The 20,095-nt window shown below is 37.2% G+C and overlaps 2 protein-coding genes across 2 annotated transcripts; one reads left to right on the forward strand and one right to left on the reverse strand.

Moving 5' to 3' along the window:
• Positions 1–1,575: 1,575 nt before the first annotated feature.
• Positions 1,576–14,109, reverse strand: LOC114250885 (uncharacterized). The gene is made up of 4 exons (XM_028184958.2): positions 13,851–14,109; positions 10,307–10,483; positions 3,695–3,822; positions 1,576–2,814 (listed from the first exon to the last, which is right to left on the reverse strand). Exons 1-4 carry the CDS (start codon positions 13,942–13,944, stop codon positions 2,026–2,028), a joined length of 1,188 nt encoding a protein of 395 aa, XP_028040759.1. The 5' UTR covers positions 13,945–14,109; the 3' UTR covers positions 1,576–2,025.
• On the forward strand, positions 7,201–19,258 carry LOC114250896 (uncharacterized). Its single transcript, XM_028184972.2, has 4 exons — positions 7,201–7,270; positions 16,751–16,885; positions 18,165–18,318; positions 18,633–19,258. Exons 2-4 carry the CDS (start codon positions 16,764–16,766, stop codon positions 18,855–18,857), a joined length of 501 nt encoding a protein of 166 aa, XP_028040773.2. The 5' UTR covers positions 7,201–7,270; positions 16,751–16,763; the 3' UTR covers positions 18,858–19,258.
• Positions 19,259–20,095: the final 837 nt, after the last annotated feature.

The following is a 20,095-nucleotide window of genomic DNA, read 5'->3' on the forward strand; positions in this document are numbered from 1 at the left end:
CGCCCGTATATTACGTTTGCTGGGCACCGAATCTACTACTTAATTCTACTTAACATCTACCTATAGGTGAGCGGGTCGTGAACTCGTCTGCTTAACAAAGAATCATAACAAACCTTAACAAACTATTTTGACTGAACTTTCAGGTTCACACAAAAGTCGGGGCAATCATAGCCGAAGTCGAATTCTTACTGTGATCTTACTGTAAGTTTTCTTTACTGTAACGTTTCGGTCCAGCGGCTGTGTGTGAACTGTGAAGCGTATTTTCGTTTTTCACACAACCGAAGCCTCATGAATGTAATCAATACGCGCTACTGTTTCTAAACGGATGTTTTGCGACATAGCTTCCTATTAGTTTCATTGGTTTCTCCTAGATCTATTTTGATGTAAAACCCACATTACTCGGTTTAAAAAAAAAACTAAGTATTCGGTGACAAATCCTCCGGAATCCTACAATAGATTAAATATTTTTTATTCACTTAGCTGGCATTTAAATGAAAATCGAAATTTCAAGTAAATGTATAAATTGATTAATATTAAATTCTAAATAATCTGGAATCAATGTTTTCGTCCATAGTATATATTATTACAAGGAATATTTTTGTTACGTAACGTTTGTACGTTATGTTTTTGGCGCTGGAATGAGCTTTTCTTCTCGGTTTTCCTACGTGTCCTTCGTTTAAGAATTAATAGTCTTCTCCCCGAATCTTCTCAGTGAACCGCGATTCCGATCCTGTGGTAGATTCAGCAAAGCACTGCTCTTGCTAGGGCTAGTTTTTTTTTTATGCTTAGATGGGTGGACGATCTCACAGCCCACCTGGTGTTAAGTGGTTACTGGAGCCCTTAGACATCTACAACGTAAATGCGCCACCCACTTTGAGATATAAGTCCTAAAGTCTCAAGTAAAGTTACAACGGCTACCCCACCGCTCAAACCGAAACGCATTACTGCTTCACGGAAGAAATAAGCAGGGCGGTGGTACCTACCCGCGCGGACTCACAAAATTAGCAATTAATATTATTGCCACGGATAAGAAATTGGATAAGTATGTGACCACATAGAGAAAGTTCTCGTCGTAATCGACGAGTTAGACGAGGGCGGAGACCGATGCTTCAAGACAACCGATCAAAAGCACCGAGAGGGGATCCTAGGGATACAACAGGATTTGTTTTGGGCGACGGCGACTTTGCGTTAATCGTCACCGCAATCGTATACGTAATTAGCACGATACAAAGATAAATCATGTCGCGCCGCTTTTTCAAAGTAGTGTTCTGACGATTTCTTAAAATACGTATTGGTTCTAAATTTAGGTTGACATGAAGAACGACATTCCTCACGTAGCACAGTGCTCTGACGGCTATTCTGCAGAAACGGGGTTAAATGAGAGGAAAAGAAAGAGAACCTGGAAAGCGTTAATGGATGTAACAGGTAAGCTCTACAACCCGACTTGTTCCTGTGGCGAAGCAGTCATTGTCCAGTTTTAATGGCTTGTTCTTACATGGATATTGAGACATCGACTTCACTTTCGATGACACATTCATAACATTTAGATTATGCGTTTGCAGTGAAACAAAAAAATTCAATATTTCATTGCTTTTTATTAGAAAAATCCAAAGTACAAACTTGGACCCAATTAGTGAAATGGGTTTTAAAAAAAGTAGTTTGTATTTACAATTTATTTTAAACTAAGCACGTGCGTTTCGAAAGTATGCGTAAATATTTTCTTTAGTGTAAATAATATAATTAATGGGTAAATAAATGTAAAGCGTTCGTTAATACTTATAAAATATGTGAATATATACTCACATATTATTCATTAGACGCTATTCGATATGAATATTATTTAAATTATGAACATAATATGTATAATTCGTGATCTCGAATTTAAACACAAATGATCGATTTGTTCTACGCTTCGCACTGGTCGTCACATCAAAGTTGATTTCAAACAAAATCACCTCAAGATTTGTATGAAGTTATATGTACTTCTTGATAAAATAGTCTTAGACACCGAAAAATAAACAACTATCAGCAAAATACATAAGGTCTGACACAAATGGGGCATCTATCCGAAGCGGCAAGGCATCTTCTCAAGCAGTCAGCGTGGAAATAGTGAGCGCAAGGCGTGACTCGTGCTGACCTCATGGCACCTAGGCACACGGCGCAAACGTCTTCCAAAGTTGCCAGCTCCTGTGAAGTTGCACGTCTGAATTTCGCCAGGGACCCTCTAGCTTCATTCAGCTTTATCAGCGCTTCTCCGAGACGATGTCTGCCGTGCACGAATACACACAGGTACAGCACCAATATAGCCAATCGCCAACGGCCACACCAGGCCAAAGCTGGCACTAGAGGCACGGCCAATGCTGTAGTCACACCCCGCGCCCAAACTCCGAAGTACAATGTCTCCATGCCTTCTAGTCTTTCTAGCTTTAGCGCCGAAATAGCAATCGGCCACAATTCTAAAAACGTTCTCTCTGATAACAAGTAATAGATGCCGGTAGTCACGGTATACAGTGCCGTCGGCCGATAATGCTCCAAGCCTTGTTCTAATCCAAAAGCAAGGAGTATAAAAGTGATTGTCACTATGAATGTGATGGCTTTCGTCCATTCGAGGACGATTTTAGTCGCAGACATCGCGAGGTGCTTTACTTGGGAATGTCGTGTTACGTTTACAAACGGCGACCAGTCTTCCTTCGTGCAGATCTCACGAATGTAGCTAACTGAATAAGTGACCACGTTATAGAACATCAAGGAATACAAGCTGGTTAGTTTTGCTTGTGAGAGAAATAGTCGATCGCAAGCTGTGAACATCAGCAACTGAAACAAATAAACATTTTGGGTCTTGATTCTTTAAATCTAAGCAGAAACATTACCTGATCGTATCTAACGATATCTGAAGAAAGTTTTAATTGAATTCGGAAATGTGATGATGTTTATATCTAAGTTAACTTAAGAATTTCACATTTATCTGGCTATTTATTCAAAGATACGGGAACACGACCAGATACCAAATTCCTGATTATTTCTGCCTCAAAGCCGGTCCTCATTAAAAAAGATTAAAGAATGAGGAACCACGCCCGATTTATTAGTTTTCATATTATAATTTGAGAGGAGCTAACTGGTTAAATACATAGCTTAATACATCGCCCGTCGTCGTCATCCAAGTCGTCGTAGCCTAACAGATAAGACGTCCGGTGTTGATCGATGCACCGGTGTTCGATTCTCAGGCGGGTACCAATTTTTCTAATGAAATACGTACTCAACAAATGTTCACGATTAACTTCCACGGTGAAGGAATAACATCGTGTAGTAAAAATCAAACCCGCAAAAATATAATTTGCGTAATTACTGGTGGTAGGACCTCTTGTGAGTCCGCGCGGGTGGGTACCACCACCCTGCCTATTTCTACCGTGAAGCAGTAATGCGTTTCGGTTTGAAGGGTGGGGCAGCCGTTGTAACATACTTGAGACGTTAGAACTTGTCTCGGGGTGGGTGGCGCTTTTACGTTGTGGATGTCTATGGGCTCCAGTAACCACTTAACACCAGGTGGGATGAGAGCTAGTCCACCCATCAAAGCAAAAAAAAATTATATATATAGCCCGGTTTGATAGTTGTCTATGACAGACATTGGAGTATAGAAGCATAGTAGTCTCTGATGAACGTGTGAGCCTGGAGTAATATAAGGCATTGTGGTTACCTGACACATCATAGTTGAGAGATTGTTCATCTGTAAAAATAATTTCTCTGTACGTTCTAGTGGTGCATACGCCACCCTTAAAACATTCTTAGCACAGTCAAAATATGGGCGCAGCTTTCTGGCTACTCCTGAAACAAAATGGTTTTTTTTTATGTTTTTGTTCAAATACATTGTTGCTATGTTGAAAAAAAGAGACTTAGTTCAAACAATTTTACCTTAGTTTTTCCCCCTACTTATACATTGGTAGCCTAAGCGGTTATTTCAGCTTCGCGCGGACTGGTAGGTGAGCTCACGGGCTGAGAGAACTTGCTAACACCAACCCTAGCAAGAGCAGTGCTTCGCAGAATCTACCACCGGAGCGGTATCGAGGCCCACTAAGAAGATCCGGCGAGAAACTCAGCGGGCTGTGTCTATAGGGGATTCGATTAAGCGAGGCACTGCCTAGAATTAAACGGACACACGGACAAACGGCACACACAAAACAACGCTTAGCTTCACGTTGCTAAGCTCTTTAAAACCTAGGTAATTTGAAATGCTCAAATGGAACGTCGTACCCTACACGCCATATTCCCCAGATATCGCGCTGTCCGGCTTGAATGATCAGCAGTTCCGCTCTTATACTGACGCCAAATATGTAATGACTAATTCTTCGATAGTCTTAAAAAACAAACTTCTACCGTCAAGATGGTTTAACTCTGCCAGAAAGGTGGGAAAAGTTGTGGCTAGTAATGGGCAATACTTTGAATGATTACTTTGTAGGCAACGTCAGGTTTGAGCCCTGTGAGCTCACCTACTAGTTCTGTGAATCTAGTATAACCCCTCGAGGTTACTAGAATAGGTAGTCAAAAAAAATCTAGGTATTATTTTACAATACAGTTGCATTTTCACTTTAAAAAACAGAGATAACTTTTTTGCAGACCTTATTATCAATAAAAATATATAAAAAAATGAAATATTCAGTGTTTTTAATTTTTGTATATTTTTTTTTACCATTACGTACATGTGTATGTACGTACGTACCACCCTATACATATACGTTATACGCGATAAATATAAGTTAGTAACTTTAACTTGAGAATACTTTAGAAAAATTTTGTAGTTAAGGAATGAAAGTCCTTAGTAACAGTAATGGGGATAAAAAAATATCTTTGAACAAGGCCTTGAAATGTTCGAAGGAGTTTGTAGACATAATCATGAAAGTCCTAAGTGTCACTTCACATTGACCATGTCGAGTTTCCACCTATCAGCTTTACTTTTTCTTTTGTTGAGATTTATCGGGAAAGTACATATTCTAAGAACTGAAAGAGATTCATGTAGAACGTCTTCAAGAAATTAAATAATAAAAAAATTGGATCTTATTTTTATGGGATAAAAAACTTACATAAAACTTACTTGAAAAACTCCCGATATTTTCATCAAATAGAATTTAGTACTATTTAAATATGTTTTACCTTAAATGTTTTGATTATACTGTTAATTTGTAAGAAGACTGATATAAAAGAAATAAATAAATAAATAATACAATTTAGGCAACCTATTTTCTAATTTCATCTGGTTGTGAATTATGTCCTGAACGTTTATTAAAGATTGGTTCACGACGTCTGAAATAACATTATGGAATCTTTTCCAAAGCAAATTACACATGGTGAATTAAAAATAATACATTATGCTAGTCCAGGTCTTCTAGAATAATAACGAAACATTAATTATATGCCCATTTCATTATCATTTTTTCACCAGTCCCACCCAGTTGGATGGGGTTTGCTAACAGTTACCCAAACGCCTATCTTTTCTAAAGCAATTACACATGGTGTATTAAAAATAACTTAAGCAAGTCCAGGTCTTCTGGTTTAGAATAATAACGAAACATATATTATATGCCCATTTCATTATCATTTTTTCACCAGTCCCACCAAGTTGGGTGAGATTTGCTAGTAGTTACCCGAACGCCTCCGAAGGAGACCTAACAGCTCAAGGGTAGTTAGTTACCTACTTCGCAAATGCGTCTTCTACCAGAACGTAGTCGCGACCCACTGACAAGACCCAGCGAGAAATTCGGTGGCTGATGTAATTTTTTTTAATTGGCTTCAACGCCTTAGTCATTGATTTTGCCAATGTCACAGTATACACAAAAATGGCAGGTGTTTAGAGAAGGGCTGATGTGTGGGTTCGGTTTCAAGTCGAACTCTGGCGAATTCGACAAGTACAGTATGTAACTTAACCATTTAAACAGAGCGTTAGATAGCTTAGATATTATAATATGTTGCGTTCAAGTTATAAAGTCTCTAAAATGGGTGAATGTGATTGAATTGCGAAACATGTCTGTCATATAACTTTTGGGCCCCAGCACCAAGGCCAATGACGCATCACGTGAAAATAAATGAAGGTGAAAGTCTTACCACTCAATCGAAAGCTCGAAGAATTCAAAATAAAAATAAAATAGATTTCTTTCGTTATTATATGTTAGGTATTTTTAATCATATAAAATCTAGTTTAATACTAAAGAAACATAGTTTAATAACAAGCCGAAATAAATAAATAAAAGTTGCTGGCGATACTGAGCAGGGATAGTTCATGGCGGTACATTCGACACAGACCGTGCAGATTTTCAAGCTAAGCGGATGTCTGAAGACGGTGAAAATTATAATGAAAAATTATGTTACCTAAATAGATGCTAGGTCAAGTTAGTATAACAACGTTTTATTAATGGGTCCTGTTATTTCAAAACAAGTTACCAACATGCCTCAGATGAGCAGTGCTGTTTTTTTTCAGCTATTTTTTGGGTCTGCGAACCCCGATACCCAATTAATAACAGGTGGCTTGAGAGGTCTTTTTTTTTATTGCTTGGTGGGTGGACGAGCTCACAGCCCACCTGGTGTTAAGTGGTTACTGAAGCCCATAGACATCTACAACGTAAATGCGCCACCCACCTTGAGATATAAGTTCTAAGGTCTCAGTATAGTTACAACGGCTACCCCACCCTTCAAACCGAAACCCATTACTGCTTCACGGCAGAAATAGGCGGGGTGGTGGTACCTACCCGTGCGGACTTACAAGAGGTCCTACCACCACTAATTACGCAAATTATAATTTTGCGGATTTTATTTTTATTACACGATGTTATTCATTCCCCGTGAAAGTCAATCGTTAACATTTTTTAAGTACGTATTTCATTAGAAAAATTGGTACCTGCCGGCGGGATTCGAACACCGTTGCATCGCAAGATACGAATGCACCGGACATCTTATCCACGACGACTGTCAATTCGTCGTTTGGCCATTCATAACTACAAAAAAATATTTTAATACTATATAACGACTTTTAGAACGTAAAAACATTAACTTTAGTGCTTTTTCAAACACAAAACACTAGAAAATAATTTTGTGTTTGACAAACAGATTTCGAATCATTAATTATAACACTTTTAGTAATTACTTAAAAGAATTGGTTCTTTTTGCATGAACAGCCTCATTTTAATAGCGTCTATGAGATGGTCGGGTATAAAAGGACATCCCCAACCTAAGGGTGATCAGTCCACAGCAGTCTTACGCTTCCAGTACCATTAATACAAGCCTGGTGAGTACTACCATTCAACTGTTTTATCTCATTTAGTTGAATATTTTTAGATTCTGAGTTTTGGTAAATGTATTAATTGTAAAGGAACTCAACGTTTTCCACTTTTTTAGCATAAAGCATTTAATGAATCGCACAATATTTAATTTGGCATATAAAATATGTTCCTGTACTAAAAATAAATTTTAGTACCTCGTCCGTCCGCACTAGGCAGTTCTGGCTGAGCCTTTGCTCGCCCACCTGTCCTGGTGAAACTGGAAAGGCCTCCGGGCCACCAGTAATTGTTCAATCATAAAAAAAAAAAAAAAAAATTGGCAATTGTTGTACCAAATTGAAATATCGAATTCATGTCTCGACATGGACGGAGGTATTCATGATGTCAATGGAGTCGTTGAGGCTGGATAAGACGACCGGTGCATTCGTATCAAACAATGCGACTGTGCCGCAGGCAGGTGCCTATTTTTTCAGTGAAGTACAAGATGAACACAATATGGTCCAAAACACGTCATTTCGGATCCTCCCGATCCACTAACGGTGCTTTTAGGTACCTCAAGCACCGGTCATCATTCTGGTCGAACCCGTCGCTTGCGACGAAGGGCTCGTCGAGTAAATTAACCCACAGACACAGCCCACTGAGTTTCTCGCCGGATCTTCTCAGTGGGCCGCATTTCCGATCCGGTGGTAGATTCTGCGAAGCACGGTTCATGCTAGGGTTCGTATTAGCAACGTTGTCAGGCTTGAGCCCCATGAGCTCACCTACTAGTGAAGGTTACGCTGAAATAGCCTCTCAAGGCTATGAGCATAGGTAGGGAAAAAAACCATACCTACATGTTCATGAATGACTTCCACGAAGAAGATATAACATAGTGTAATAAAAATTTAACACGCAAAAAATACCTATTTACTGTTGTTTGAGCGTCTTATACTGCCTATTTATATCGTGAAGTAGTAATGCTATAGAACTAAGACTTGAACTAATGTCTCAAAGCAGGTGGCAGTATTAACGTTTGTTAATGTCTATGAGTTTCGGCAACCTCTTAACACCAGATGTCGAAATTGAGCAATAACACGGCAAGGTAACCTTAGAGAGTTGATGAAGATTGAGAGGGTTGACTCCTGGATTCAAAGTACTGTAGAAAACGCACTGTATTGTATGAACGTTAGCGTTTTGCCAAAACAAATGCAGTCAAACGTGCGTCAGAATATAATTCAGTTGAACATTTGTTTTTAAAGCATTTCATTTTCACGGCTTACTTCGTGATATACTATTTAAAGATCACGATCACAAAGGTTATATCGTGTATTTTGAAGAAAAAAAAAACCTTATGTTCTATCGTCGGGATTATCATAAACAATATGTTCAAAGGTTTCTAGAAAGGCAGAATAAATGTTTTCAAATGACGTTTATTGACATTTCGAGAACATCGCTTAACACTTCTAGACCGTTGATGTCTACGGCATGTGTGTATCCATGCCACGTGTAAAAGTAAAAGCGGTTGACGCACATCCCCTGGCGCTAGGCCAGTTTCCGCCGTCCATTCAGTTCCATCTCGACAATGACCTCTCTTTATCCACAAATGTAAACGATTTATTCGAATTTTTAAATCGTAAACACACTCTGGACAGTTTGACAATCGTATTTAGTTTTTCGGTCGTACTGAAGCATTTTGATTTTTCTATAATTTTTAATTAATAACTGAAGATTTTTTTCTTATTTTCATACTTAAACATCGGTTTCGCATTTAAATATGAAAAGGGACTTTCCTTTATTGTTCATAATGCCATTTGGGTAAAAAGCGAGCAGACTTTTAATTCAATTCATTCACGATCAGAATGTTCTAGAATATGTAAACTAACTAATGACTTTTTATCCACATTTTTGTTGAATGCTTCAATGTTTGTTTGATTTTCTTGCATTCGATTAAAGACGAATGTGAGGTAGAATGTTTTTTACCACAACCTGGCATATGAGTAGTATGGGAGCTTGTAGTGCAAAACAAATAATGCGCTAGTATAATATGACTGATTCGGAACAGTAGTTCTAGCGCTTTTGACGGCTGGTTTGATTTCCACATGGAGCAAACATTAATGTGATGAAGAAGTTTGTTTTGCTCTTTGTCTGAGAGTGTATGATGTCCATATATATATTCGTTTAAACCTTATGTATATGTCTCCGGTTCCCGTAATAAAAAAAATCCTAGCTTGGGACCAGATGACACTGTGTGACTAGAGCTTGACTATTATTATAGCGAGTAGCAACACTGGCTTTGAGTTATTTTGTGTGGTTCTTGTAAAGTAATCTCGTCGACGATTAATGTACCTAAATAAATAAAAACTCTTTTCTCGGATTCGGACGATGCAATAACAATATGCCACTCGTGTTTGGACAGATCGATTTTATTTTTTGTTTTCAATGAAACATTGTAAGGCGTTGGCGTAGCATAGGTCGGGAGCTTGGCACACCTCGCTATTTGTTCCTGGCCACTTAGATTAGAACAATATTTGTGTTTACATTGTGTTGTCATGGGCTGATCTGACGTCAACTCTGGGATCCACATATCAAGTAGAACACTTTTCTAAATTTCAACTGAAGAATTTTGAAACAAATATGAACATCAGACTTGTCATATTAAAATGTTCTGTAGAGTGTAGCAATAGAGCGTGAATATCATCTTGAGGCACGCGTTCCGATTTCTTCTTCAAATCGGACCTCATGATTGAAGGAAGATAGATCGGATGAATAGACAGAATGGTGGTACTTAGCCGCCCGATCTCAGAATACACTGGACCAAATGTAAAAGTAGCTTGACGAATATGCTGATGTAAAACTAAAAAAGGACTGTTGCCCATTCTCTAATGAGTTCCTTTAGTCGCTTTTAAGAAGGAGAGAGGGAAGAGGGGATTGGTGCTCTTTCAAGCTACGCTGTGCACTAAAACGATATAACTGGCAAGCAAATATTCATAATGTCACTATAAAATCTGAGCTTTTGCTGTGTGAAGTGAACGAAATATGAAAAAAAAATTGTATTTATTACTCACTTCGGACTATTTTTGCTACTGCTGGATACCATCTGGCTGGATACCGGTAGTTCGCTGATATTAGTACAGGAACAACTAAACATGTGTACGCTGCCATCAGCCATGCGCCTCCAAGTGCAACCAGTAATCCTCGTGGAGCCCAAAATGGCAACAGGAAAACAAGTGAAAGAAGCCATACTGAAAAAAAAAAGGAAAAAAATTAAGATTACTGAATCCAAAATTATTATCACAGCTAGATTTATCCATTATAAATAAAATGACATTAAAATTTATAAATGCACAATTTTGCCAATGATTTTAGTGATTGTTTTCTTTAAAACGACGCGATCGCGAAATCGCAAACCAAATTGGTTGAGTCTCCTCGGAATAATATTGAAAAATCATAAACTTATTTCGGTACCGTTCTGAAAATGCAATGCGCTTTAATGTCGGTGCACTGAATGTTTTCATTATTTATAAAGCTCCTGAAATAAACTGTTTAATGCTGAACGATTCATTTCGGCAGTTCAACTATACCTTAACCTCTATATATATAAAAATGAATTGCTGTTCGTTAGTCTCGCTAAAACTCGAGAACGGCTGGACCGATTTGGCTAATTTTGGTCTTGAATTATTTGTGTAAGTCCAGAGAAGTTTTAAAAGGTAGATAAATATGAAAATGCTCGGAATTAAATAAAAATAACAATTTTGTTTTTCCTTTGATGTGTCCCCCCGTGGCACGGATTCCTTTTGTTTGTTTTAAGTTTATTTTATACAAAAGTTTGTCTTTTATTTATCGATCGAGCCACTACGAAGTATGCCGGGTCAGCTAGGGATTGATATAAAAGGATGGTGAGACTTCAAAAGTCACTGGGGCCTAGATTTTTACGACTACCCCAAATTTCATTGAAAATTCAGCACGAATTGGGCTATTTGTCTTGGACAGATAGATGTATTGCACCTGTTCAAAGGAGATTGTGCTTTTTGACCAATTATTATCGTTTATTGCCTTTTTTTATTTCTCTTGCTTAAATGGGTGAACGAGCTCACAGCCCTCCTGATGGTAAATTATTACTAGAGCCCATAGCCATCAACAACGTAAATGCCGCCACCCATATTAAGACATGAGTTTTAAAGTCTCCGTTTTTACAGTACAATGGCTTCCCCATCCTTCAAACCGAAACGCATTACTTCTTCATCTACAAATAGGCAAGGTAGTCGTACTTACCCACGCGGAATCACAAGACGACCTACCACCAATAAATGTCTAAGACTATTGGCAGGCACACACTGTGCTACTTGCTATATTTACTACTGTATATGTAGAGGTGTTTCTCTCTTACATTCCTCTGCAAATGTGTCATTTGTAAGGCTTCGCTGTGAATGTACAACTACAGTGTTGTTTTAAGATTCTTAGTTTATTGAGAGTTAAACTAAGGGTTTTGTGAGTGTTCGTTCTACGTAATTTACACATTTGTCTTTTGTTATTAGACAATTAATACAAGATTTTTAGTCGTTTTTTTTTATTTTGAGTCGATTATTATAATGTCATTAGTTTAGATAAATTTGATAGTTATAAAATACATTCGAAGTATCTTAATAAATTTATTCACTTCAAATATATTTTCAGAACCTCCTTGAACTAATTTTTGTGTAAATATCTGTGCCAGCCCGAACGTTATTGTGGCATTATAAAAAGTACTGACCGCTTCGAATCGTCTTAATAATATTGTAGGAATATATGTATAGTTAACTGTTAGTTTGTTAATTTAATAAAAAAACATAATTAAGTAGCACGGTACTCATTGATTTTCTTAGTGTAACTACAGCTGGATTACCTAGAAAATGAATGAATTGGTGGGTAAATGAAACTCTTCCAGGTAGTACAAGCTTTCAGAAATTTCCAAATCGGAGATCTAAAGTGTTTTTAAGATTACATTCGCAACTGAGGTTGACTCTGAATACAAAAGGGCAGGCCGTACCCTGAAGTATGGGAGTATAGGTACCAGAAATCTATACAACTAAAGAACACATATACATCCAGAATGTCTGTAATACGGCTGCGGGCTGTTATGAGTAATCGGACATCGACTGGTACAAGGGACATTCACCACAAGACAAATGAGGCGAGACGATGATGATTATTAATGTTCTCTATTTTTTGTTTTGAAGAATTATTCAAAATTTCAAAAATGGCGGTATGCGACAAACGTTGACGTTGTTATGCCTAGCATAACAGCCGCGGCCTGCTTACTTGCGTACTTTTGAAGAATGACTTTTAGCGTTTTGGATATTCGGTAGAAAAAATTCAGTGCAGTGTTTCAGTGTACATATTATAATGTTGAAAAAATACTGTTCTTCACAAGTCTAGTCGATGATAAAACTGTTGTAAAAAGAAGATGTAGGATCATTTCCATTTTCTTCTCAAACCTAACCTCTCTCCAGGCTCATTGCTGTTAAAGAGGACTTGATTGTTTTGTTACTTTACTACACGTTTTCAGAGGAGATTATTCACGCATGTATCTAAATGATATGCATAACAAAAGTCAAGTAGATTAACCTTAAAGAATTGAAAACAAAGAAAACCTTCATCGAGCTCTGTGTTGAAACACAGATAATAAAAAAACTAGATATGACCTTTTTTAAGATTTTATTCTTAAATTTCTTTTGATTATTTGATGTTTTGTTCCGGTTGGGCAGAAGATACTGAGAACTATTTGTTGTTCTTTTGGTGCTATTATTCCTCGGTCGAGGCTAATTTTTTTTATAAAAACTACTTTGTGCAAACCTCTCAACGTAGAGATATAAAGTTTTAAAAAAAAAATACATCTCTGTGAAAACGACCCAGATTTATAAAATTCCAATTGAAAAATTCAATCAATTGTGTGAAAGTAGATATCTATCTCCCTGTAATTTATGAGAGTTATCATTAATATGTCAGTTTATTATATTTTTAAGCACAGTGAAATTTCTGAGTAATCAATCGTTGAAAAGATATTCGCATTTCCAGTGCCATTTTGATGGTGGTGGTGGAGGTGGTGTTGTTTTCCTTGGTAATAAAATTTAAATGGTACAACAGAGGTTTATTAAAATTAATGCTTCTTAAAATACCTAGGTGGATATTCAATACGCATAACCAAACACTCCAGAACTTTCATAGACGTTGCGTTTTGATATTTTCAACGTTTGAAGTAAACAAGTTGTTTTTAATTTGGCATTAGGCTGTGGAATTCTGTACGTCTGTAGGTATTTATTAAAAGTTTGAAACTAAATGAAAAATACTTTAGTTTAGTACTATGCAAACACGTATTTTTGTACTAGTTTCAAATTGTTTGAATAAACATATCTAATACGAGCAGATGAAATTATTATTAAACATGCTGCGAGATACATGCGTATGAAAACAACTGACTCATGTTTACAATAAAATAAACATTGAAAAACCATGTCCAAATTAATTCAAACAAAAAAAGTTAGTTTATGAAGCATCAAACGATGCATTCATTTGAACAAATAGCTGATACTTAAAAATATATTTTTAATAAATTGTAAAAGAAAAACATACCAATATTCGCAATTTTGTCCTCTGATTTGAGTGTGTGAATTTTTGTGAACGAATCACTTCTAATGCGCCCGCGCACTCTTGAAATCATCCCCATAGTTTACTGACAGAACTTTTTTCGATGCTCAAGAATATATAAACAATCACTGCTTACTTTTCACAACGATATTTTAAAAACCTTTTTTTTTGTTTTAATATTTCGAAAACGAAATTAGCAATATTATGAATAGTCCGTTTTAGATGAAGTGTGTAACGTGAATGCGCATAATGAAAAAGCGCGCCACAGGCGGCGGCTAAGGCGGGCGGCGCATATCTCTTACTAAAATACAGACCGTCTGTCTAATTAAAAAATAATTTACAGTACATTACTAGTTTTACTACGTCAAGCTTTCGAAGTGGTGCAGTAAAGGAGCAATCGTTAATAAAACAGAAAAATAATCACGTTATCCAATATTTTAGCAATAAGAGCCCCCCACAACATTCGATGACGACACTGCAATGACGATTTATTTTTATAATTACATTCTATGTCACTGACTTTTAGAACGGAAATAAATTCTGATATCCGGCGTCTTGGTATTTAATAAAGAAAACAAATATTATACATGAGGTCGTACGTTGGTTGCTGCTTTGTGATATCGTTTTATACAAAGGATGTTTTTGCTTTATGAAAAGTCACGTAGTTCGGTGCAAACTCAAAGAAAATATTCGGACGTTCGATTCTTCATTATTTCATTAAAAAAAATTTGGGTCACAAAATTTACGTTCATGTATCCACGATTACGTACGATGGCCGATACGCAAATTGTAGACGTGCTCGTGTATATGTCCAAGCATTATTCTTGTACTGAGCACTCACAAATCAGATGGCCTCGTGTGTAACACCCCCGTCTCTGGGCTGGAGCCTTGCCACCAGCTGTATTCCACACAGAAGAGAATAATTTGAATCGGGATAGGAACCCGGGTTTCAGCGAATGTTTGGAACAGTTTTCTACGGTGCATCCTATGGAGGTTGCTCTGCCGTATGCACTGTCTGCAGGGACCTGGTTGTGTGGACTGACCATAGCATTACAGGTGTCTACGGGAGGCGGTAGCCAACTCCCATTAAAGTAGGCTGAATGCTGTACGTTGCCTTTAAAACTTAAAAAAATATCAGATTTTTACTTCCTTCACAATGGTACGTCCAAACACCTCTGGAGAGTTCATCAGTACAGTATTTCTTCTACTAATCAACCGGCTCTGTGATTTTCGAATATGTCATTTTTCTTCCAATAAAAAGGTCCTTAATGCGTTACCAACGACCTGGATGTGCCTCTTGAATTGTTTTAATTCACTATCTACTTTTTTTATTGCTTAGATGGGTGGACGAGCTCACAGCCCACCTAGTGTTAAGTGGTTACTGGAACACATAGATATCTACAACGTAAATGTGCCACCCACCTTGAGATATAAGTTCAACGAGGTAAGCAGTGGTTACTGCCGTTGATGGTATTGTGAGGCTATGATTCTCATATTAACACGTTTTCAATATTTCGAGCTCATGTGACTATAAATGGAACAAAGCATCTCATGGCGCAATAAAATAATAATAAAGACTTACCTTGACGCTCACTTTTTCTTTTATTTTCATTAGTAACATGCAGCTGTTTGAAAAAATACAACTAATTTTAATCATAAAGTATTTTTATAATGAGGTATTCTTAGTAGTCGACATGGGTGGGCAGAATACCGCAGACATCGCAACGCGATTGCTACCACCCAATAAGATATATGTATGTGATAAATGACATTTTATTTTTATTTACGACTGCTCCATCCCTTAAATGGAAACGCTAGACTGCTTCGCGGCAAAAACTGTTAAGACAGTGAGACTTACCCGTGCGGGTTCATGGAGCATTGTGTGTTATTGCCCGTTATGAATAATCATCTGAACTTCAAGTCCTTTTACTATACCACCGGAGTAGAATTTACTGTAACTTCTCATTCTCTTCTCTTAACAAGATTACCATTCCTTACATTATTCTTCTTATTCCAAGATTACCTTACCATCTGGCTCATGAATGAATTCCCGTGCAAGGTGTTACCTGCTCGCCATGACATGTATTTCTTTAAGCTGTTTGAAAAGGAGTTTACAGTTAAAGGCAGCGGGTTGATTGTGCATCTAAAAATGCAAATATCCTCTATCTACGTTTACCACTTACAATCAAGGGGGACTCTATGCTCGTTGAAATGTTCAGATCGAAATACAAATCTGTATCTACTAGGTACATAGAATTCATTCAAATTGCGTGATTTAATCACCGCTAAAATATTCTCATTATAAAATATCACGAGTCTAGTAATGTCATATACATACTAATGTTTAATTCAGTTCGTAAGTAACGTACAAAAATAGCATTATGAAAATATATAATGAGTAATGCGAATTTCTCTTCGTTTACAAGAATAGCTGGCAACATTTCTAAAAAGGAAACAGGAAAATTTAACCGATTTTCAGTAACGTAGATTAGGAGAGACACATTCACGATCCACCGGATGGAGCACATAATCCATACATATACCACGAGCGTACTGTCACCGATATTGGGACATGTGGTCGAAATTTCCATAACACTAGAAAAGCGACTTCCATGATCTTCAAATAGGATCTTACTCGCCACGGCAGAAATGACGCACTAACGAATCTGATGATACAAATCTGTGTGAATTTTAACTCTCTATATTTCTCACTAAGACTACTTGAGGAAGAGCATCTATAGGACAAGTTAGGAAGGAAGACAAGATGAAGAAGAAATAATCTGTGTAAGAGGAGACCATCGCTCGTAGTTTTTCAGGCAAAAAACGGCTTCTCTCTAACGAACGTTATAAATGAAAAAAATTGGGATTTTTATTTTATATTTCAGAAATCTATCAGTCATGCATCCTATCGTTTTCCTATCCCTGTTGCTGGCTGCCGGAACATGCTTCGCTCGCTACAATGGAATGTATGACAGTCGCAACCTTATCGAGAGAGACGAACCGGAAATCAACGGTGACATGTGAGATTGCCGTGTCTTTAAAATTGTAATATTAGAAATATTAGTTCACCTTGAGAAACGATTGGAGATGACCCCATTGTCTCAATTGTGGCAATAGTGGTTTAAACAGTGCTCAACGATGATAATCTCGTACCAATATATGCGTCAACTACCAGAACTGTTAACCAACCTGGCCAACGGTGAACTTTGAAAAATTTTAATAAGAATCAATCCGGTCAATTTTTATATTAGAGATATTATTCAAGCATTCGTATTATAGACATATAATGATGAGTAGGTGCACCGTTGTCAACACAGAGCTCCGTTATGATTCACAGATGGTGTGATACGATTTCGTCATAAGTTTATTATAGGAATCCCTAAACGCACAAATACTGTAGTCGAGAATTTCTCGTCATTTTACCCGTCTTTACGAATAGCTCACCATTCAAACCGAGAAGCATATGTCAGCAGAATTCACGCGGGTTCACTTTGTTGCCAACTTGAGTCTTACAAGCCACGCACTAGTCCGGTGTAAGGCCTAGGACGTTAGATATTTGTGATTACAGAAATGCAGCTGTGCACAGAATGGAATGCAGTCGATGTCGCCCCAAACACATCATTTCGGATTCTGCCGATCTACTAACGGTGCTTTTAGGTACCTCAAGCACCGGTCATCGTTCTCGTCGAACCCGTCGCTTGCGACGAAGGGCTCGGCGAGTAAATTAACCCTCAGACACAGCCCACTGAGTTTCTCGCCGGATCTTCTCAGTGGGTCGCGTTTCCGATCTGCTGGTAGATTCTGCGAAGCACGGCTCTTGCTAGGGTTGGTGTTAGCAACGTCGTCAGGTTTGAGCCCCGTGAGCTCACCTACTAGTTAAGATTACGCTGAAATAGCCTCTCAAGGCTCTCAGCTTAGGTAGGAAAAAAAAGCAGCTGTGTGCGACCATCTACGAATACCAAATTTCAAGTCTCATATTCCGAAAGAAATCGTTGGCACGCATCGTGTACTCTTTTCTTTTTTTTTATAATGAAAAGTTAACCGATCTTAAAGTACAAATAAATTAAAACAAACATAGGTACATTAATGGTGAATTATTACTTTTTTCCATTTAACATGTATGCATTTTCACGAGTGAATACCAATCAATTGATTCAATTGAAACGATATCAGTAGGGAGTATAAAAATTTAAAACAATGGATTTTCGTGGTCAAGGGCGATGACCTGTTAATACGCAATTCCGATTGTTCTTATTTAAACTTTTATCTGAATTAAAAAAAATTGTTGATTGTTTGAAGGGAAATTGTCGAGTGTCCAGTTTGCGAGGACTCGGGTCACTGGCTGACCAGTAATGAAGTGTGCACCATTGTCAAAGGCCATAGAAAGTACAAGAAATGCGATCATGGAACTTACATTAACGAAGTCTGCGGAAATCGACGAGATTGCTTCAGGGTAAATAAAATTGTCACAATTTAATATTTTCACGTACTTTTTACCATATAAGAAAAAGGATTTACGAGCACACCCCCCCCCCAACAAACAAGGGGCACATCAGACACACTAGTTTATTTTTATGACATGTAATTCACTTTAATTGTTTTTCTAGCGAGCGTAACAGATCTCGACCTGTCTTTGAAGTTATGCTAATGCTCAGATTCTGATCTGATGTGTCATGAGCACCATGCCTATTAAGGAAGATAGTTAATAAAAACAAATTTAATCTCAATTTAAGGACTTATCTAAAAGTAATTTTATGTTAACTACAGGGTCCGGGAGAGCAATGCACAGAAAAAATGGAATTTGACACTTACGGCCAGAAATGCGCTCCCGGTTACTACTGCAACAAGCCTATGGGTATCTGTCAAGGCATGGACTACGTGCTGGACAGCAATGAGCTCTTTCTCCTGAACCCCCACCGCAGATACTCCTTGCAACGAAACACACTGAAAGGACCCATGTCCCATTCATTACTCGACGCGATTAGAAATTGAATGACGCAGTGTTTAGAAAATAAATAAAAATGGAAAGGATAAAAATATATATAGGTACGCAAATGGTTTTCAAGGATTTATTGATTACCAAATGTTATTTACACATTCCATATTAATTAATTATTGGTATGTTTTAATGAGCATTTATTCAAGCCACTGTGTAAGATGTGTATTCCAAATAATGTATTTTATATCAATATATTTCTAGTCAAATTTAAATAATGTTTACTCTTATAAGTTATAATGAATAATGTAGTCATAGTTTTAAGTCTCTTTAATGTAATTGATAATTTATAAATTACGTCTTCTTGCCAATTATGTAGCTATTCGTTGTCTCGGATCTCAGTCACTATATTTGGATCTCATTAAGCATGCAATTGTATACAATAAAAAATTTAAGTATATAATAAGATTTTACTTTTCATAGCAAAAACTGAATTACTTATCATTGCAATTTCAAAACTGCCACATCGTTTTGTGTACTGAATGATAGAAATATTTAAAAAGTTAATGAGCCTTAATGGCTCCAAAGTAGGTAGTTCAGTAGCAGTTTTACGATTAGTTTTTCCTCAACTAAAGAGACACGGTCTGTCACCATCCGTCAGAAGCAGTGGTATTCACTCACCCCTAGGCACTTTATTCCAAGATGGCACAACATGTTGAGATATGAAATAAGACCAGCATATGAAAATAAATAAATTAAATAGCCTTTGCATAAAGTGGTAGGTGTTTGTTTGCTGTTGAAAGAAACAGAAAAATGCTAGAAGTTATATGTCTTACGAAACAAAATCACTGGACTTAATGTTTCGGTCTCTCCCAAAAAGTTTACTGAATCCACTGTAAATTACTACCATTTCTTCTGAGAGTATAATAATTTATTTCGTTTTATTGGTGGTTATTTACTGAGACTTTTTCAGTGGAATTTTTGGAAAAACCTGAGAAGTTACGTCCGGTGGCATTGTTTCATTTTTCCACATTTGTGCAATATGTATATGCATTATGTTAAGCTGGTAATAAACCACCGTTAATTTAAACCAGAAGAAATACTAGATTAACCAAATAAAACAATTTCATGGACTCAGCCACGAGGATGTTGTAATTTCTCGTGGCTGAGTCCGTGCTCCTGATGAAGCTGGAAAAGCCTTTGGGTCTCTAGTTATCATTCTATTCTAAATAATCACACTGCCTTGTACCTCGTTACCAGGAAAAAGCAAATAATTTTTATTCAAATATGCCAT

The sequence above is a fragment of the Bombyx mandarina genome, chromosome 25 (genome assembly GCF_030267445.1).
Source record: "Bombyx mandarina strain Sakado chromosome 25, ASM3026744v2".
Classification (NCBI taxonomy): Eukaryota; Metazoa; Arthropoda; class Insecta; order Lepidoptera; family Bombycidae; genus Bombyx; species Bombyx mandarina.

Excerpts from the sequence above, each read along its gene's own strand:
- LOC114250896 (XM_028184972.2), top strand. The coding sequence starts at position 16,764 with ATGCATCCTATCGTTTTCCTATCCCTGTTGCTGGCTGCCGGAACATGC. Across the intron at positions 16,886-18,164 it reads CCGGAAATCAACGGTGACAT|GGAAATTGTCGAGTGTCCAG; the intron begins GTGAGATTGCCG and ends GATTGTTTGAAG. Across the intron at positions 18,319-18,632 it reads ATCGACGAGATTGCTTCAGG|GGTCCGGGAGAGCAATGCAC; the intron begins GTAAATAAAATT and ends TGTTAACTACAG.
- LOC114250885 (XM_028184958.2), bottom strand. The coding sequence starts at position 13,944 with ATGGGGATGATTTCAAGAGTGCGCGGGCGCATTAGAAGTGATTCGTTC. Across the intron at positions 3,823-10,306 it reads AGTAGCAAAAATAGTCCGAA|GAGTAGCCAGAAAGCTGCGC; the intron begins GTGAGTAATAAA and ends ATTTTGTTTCAG. Across the intron at positions 2,815-3,694 it reads TCTCAACTATGATGTGTCAG|TTGCTGATGTTCACAGCTTG; the intron begins GTAACCACAATG and ends TATTTGTTTCAG.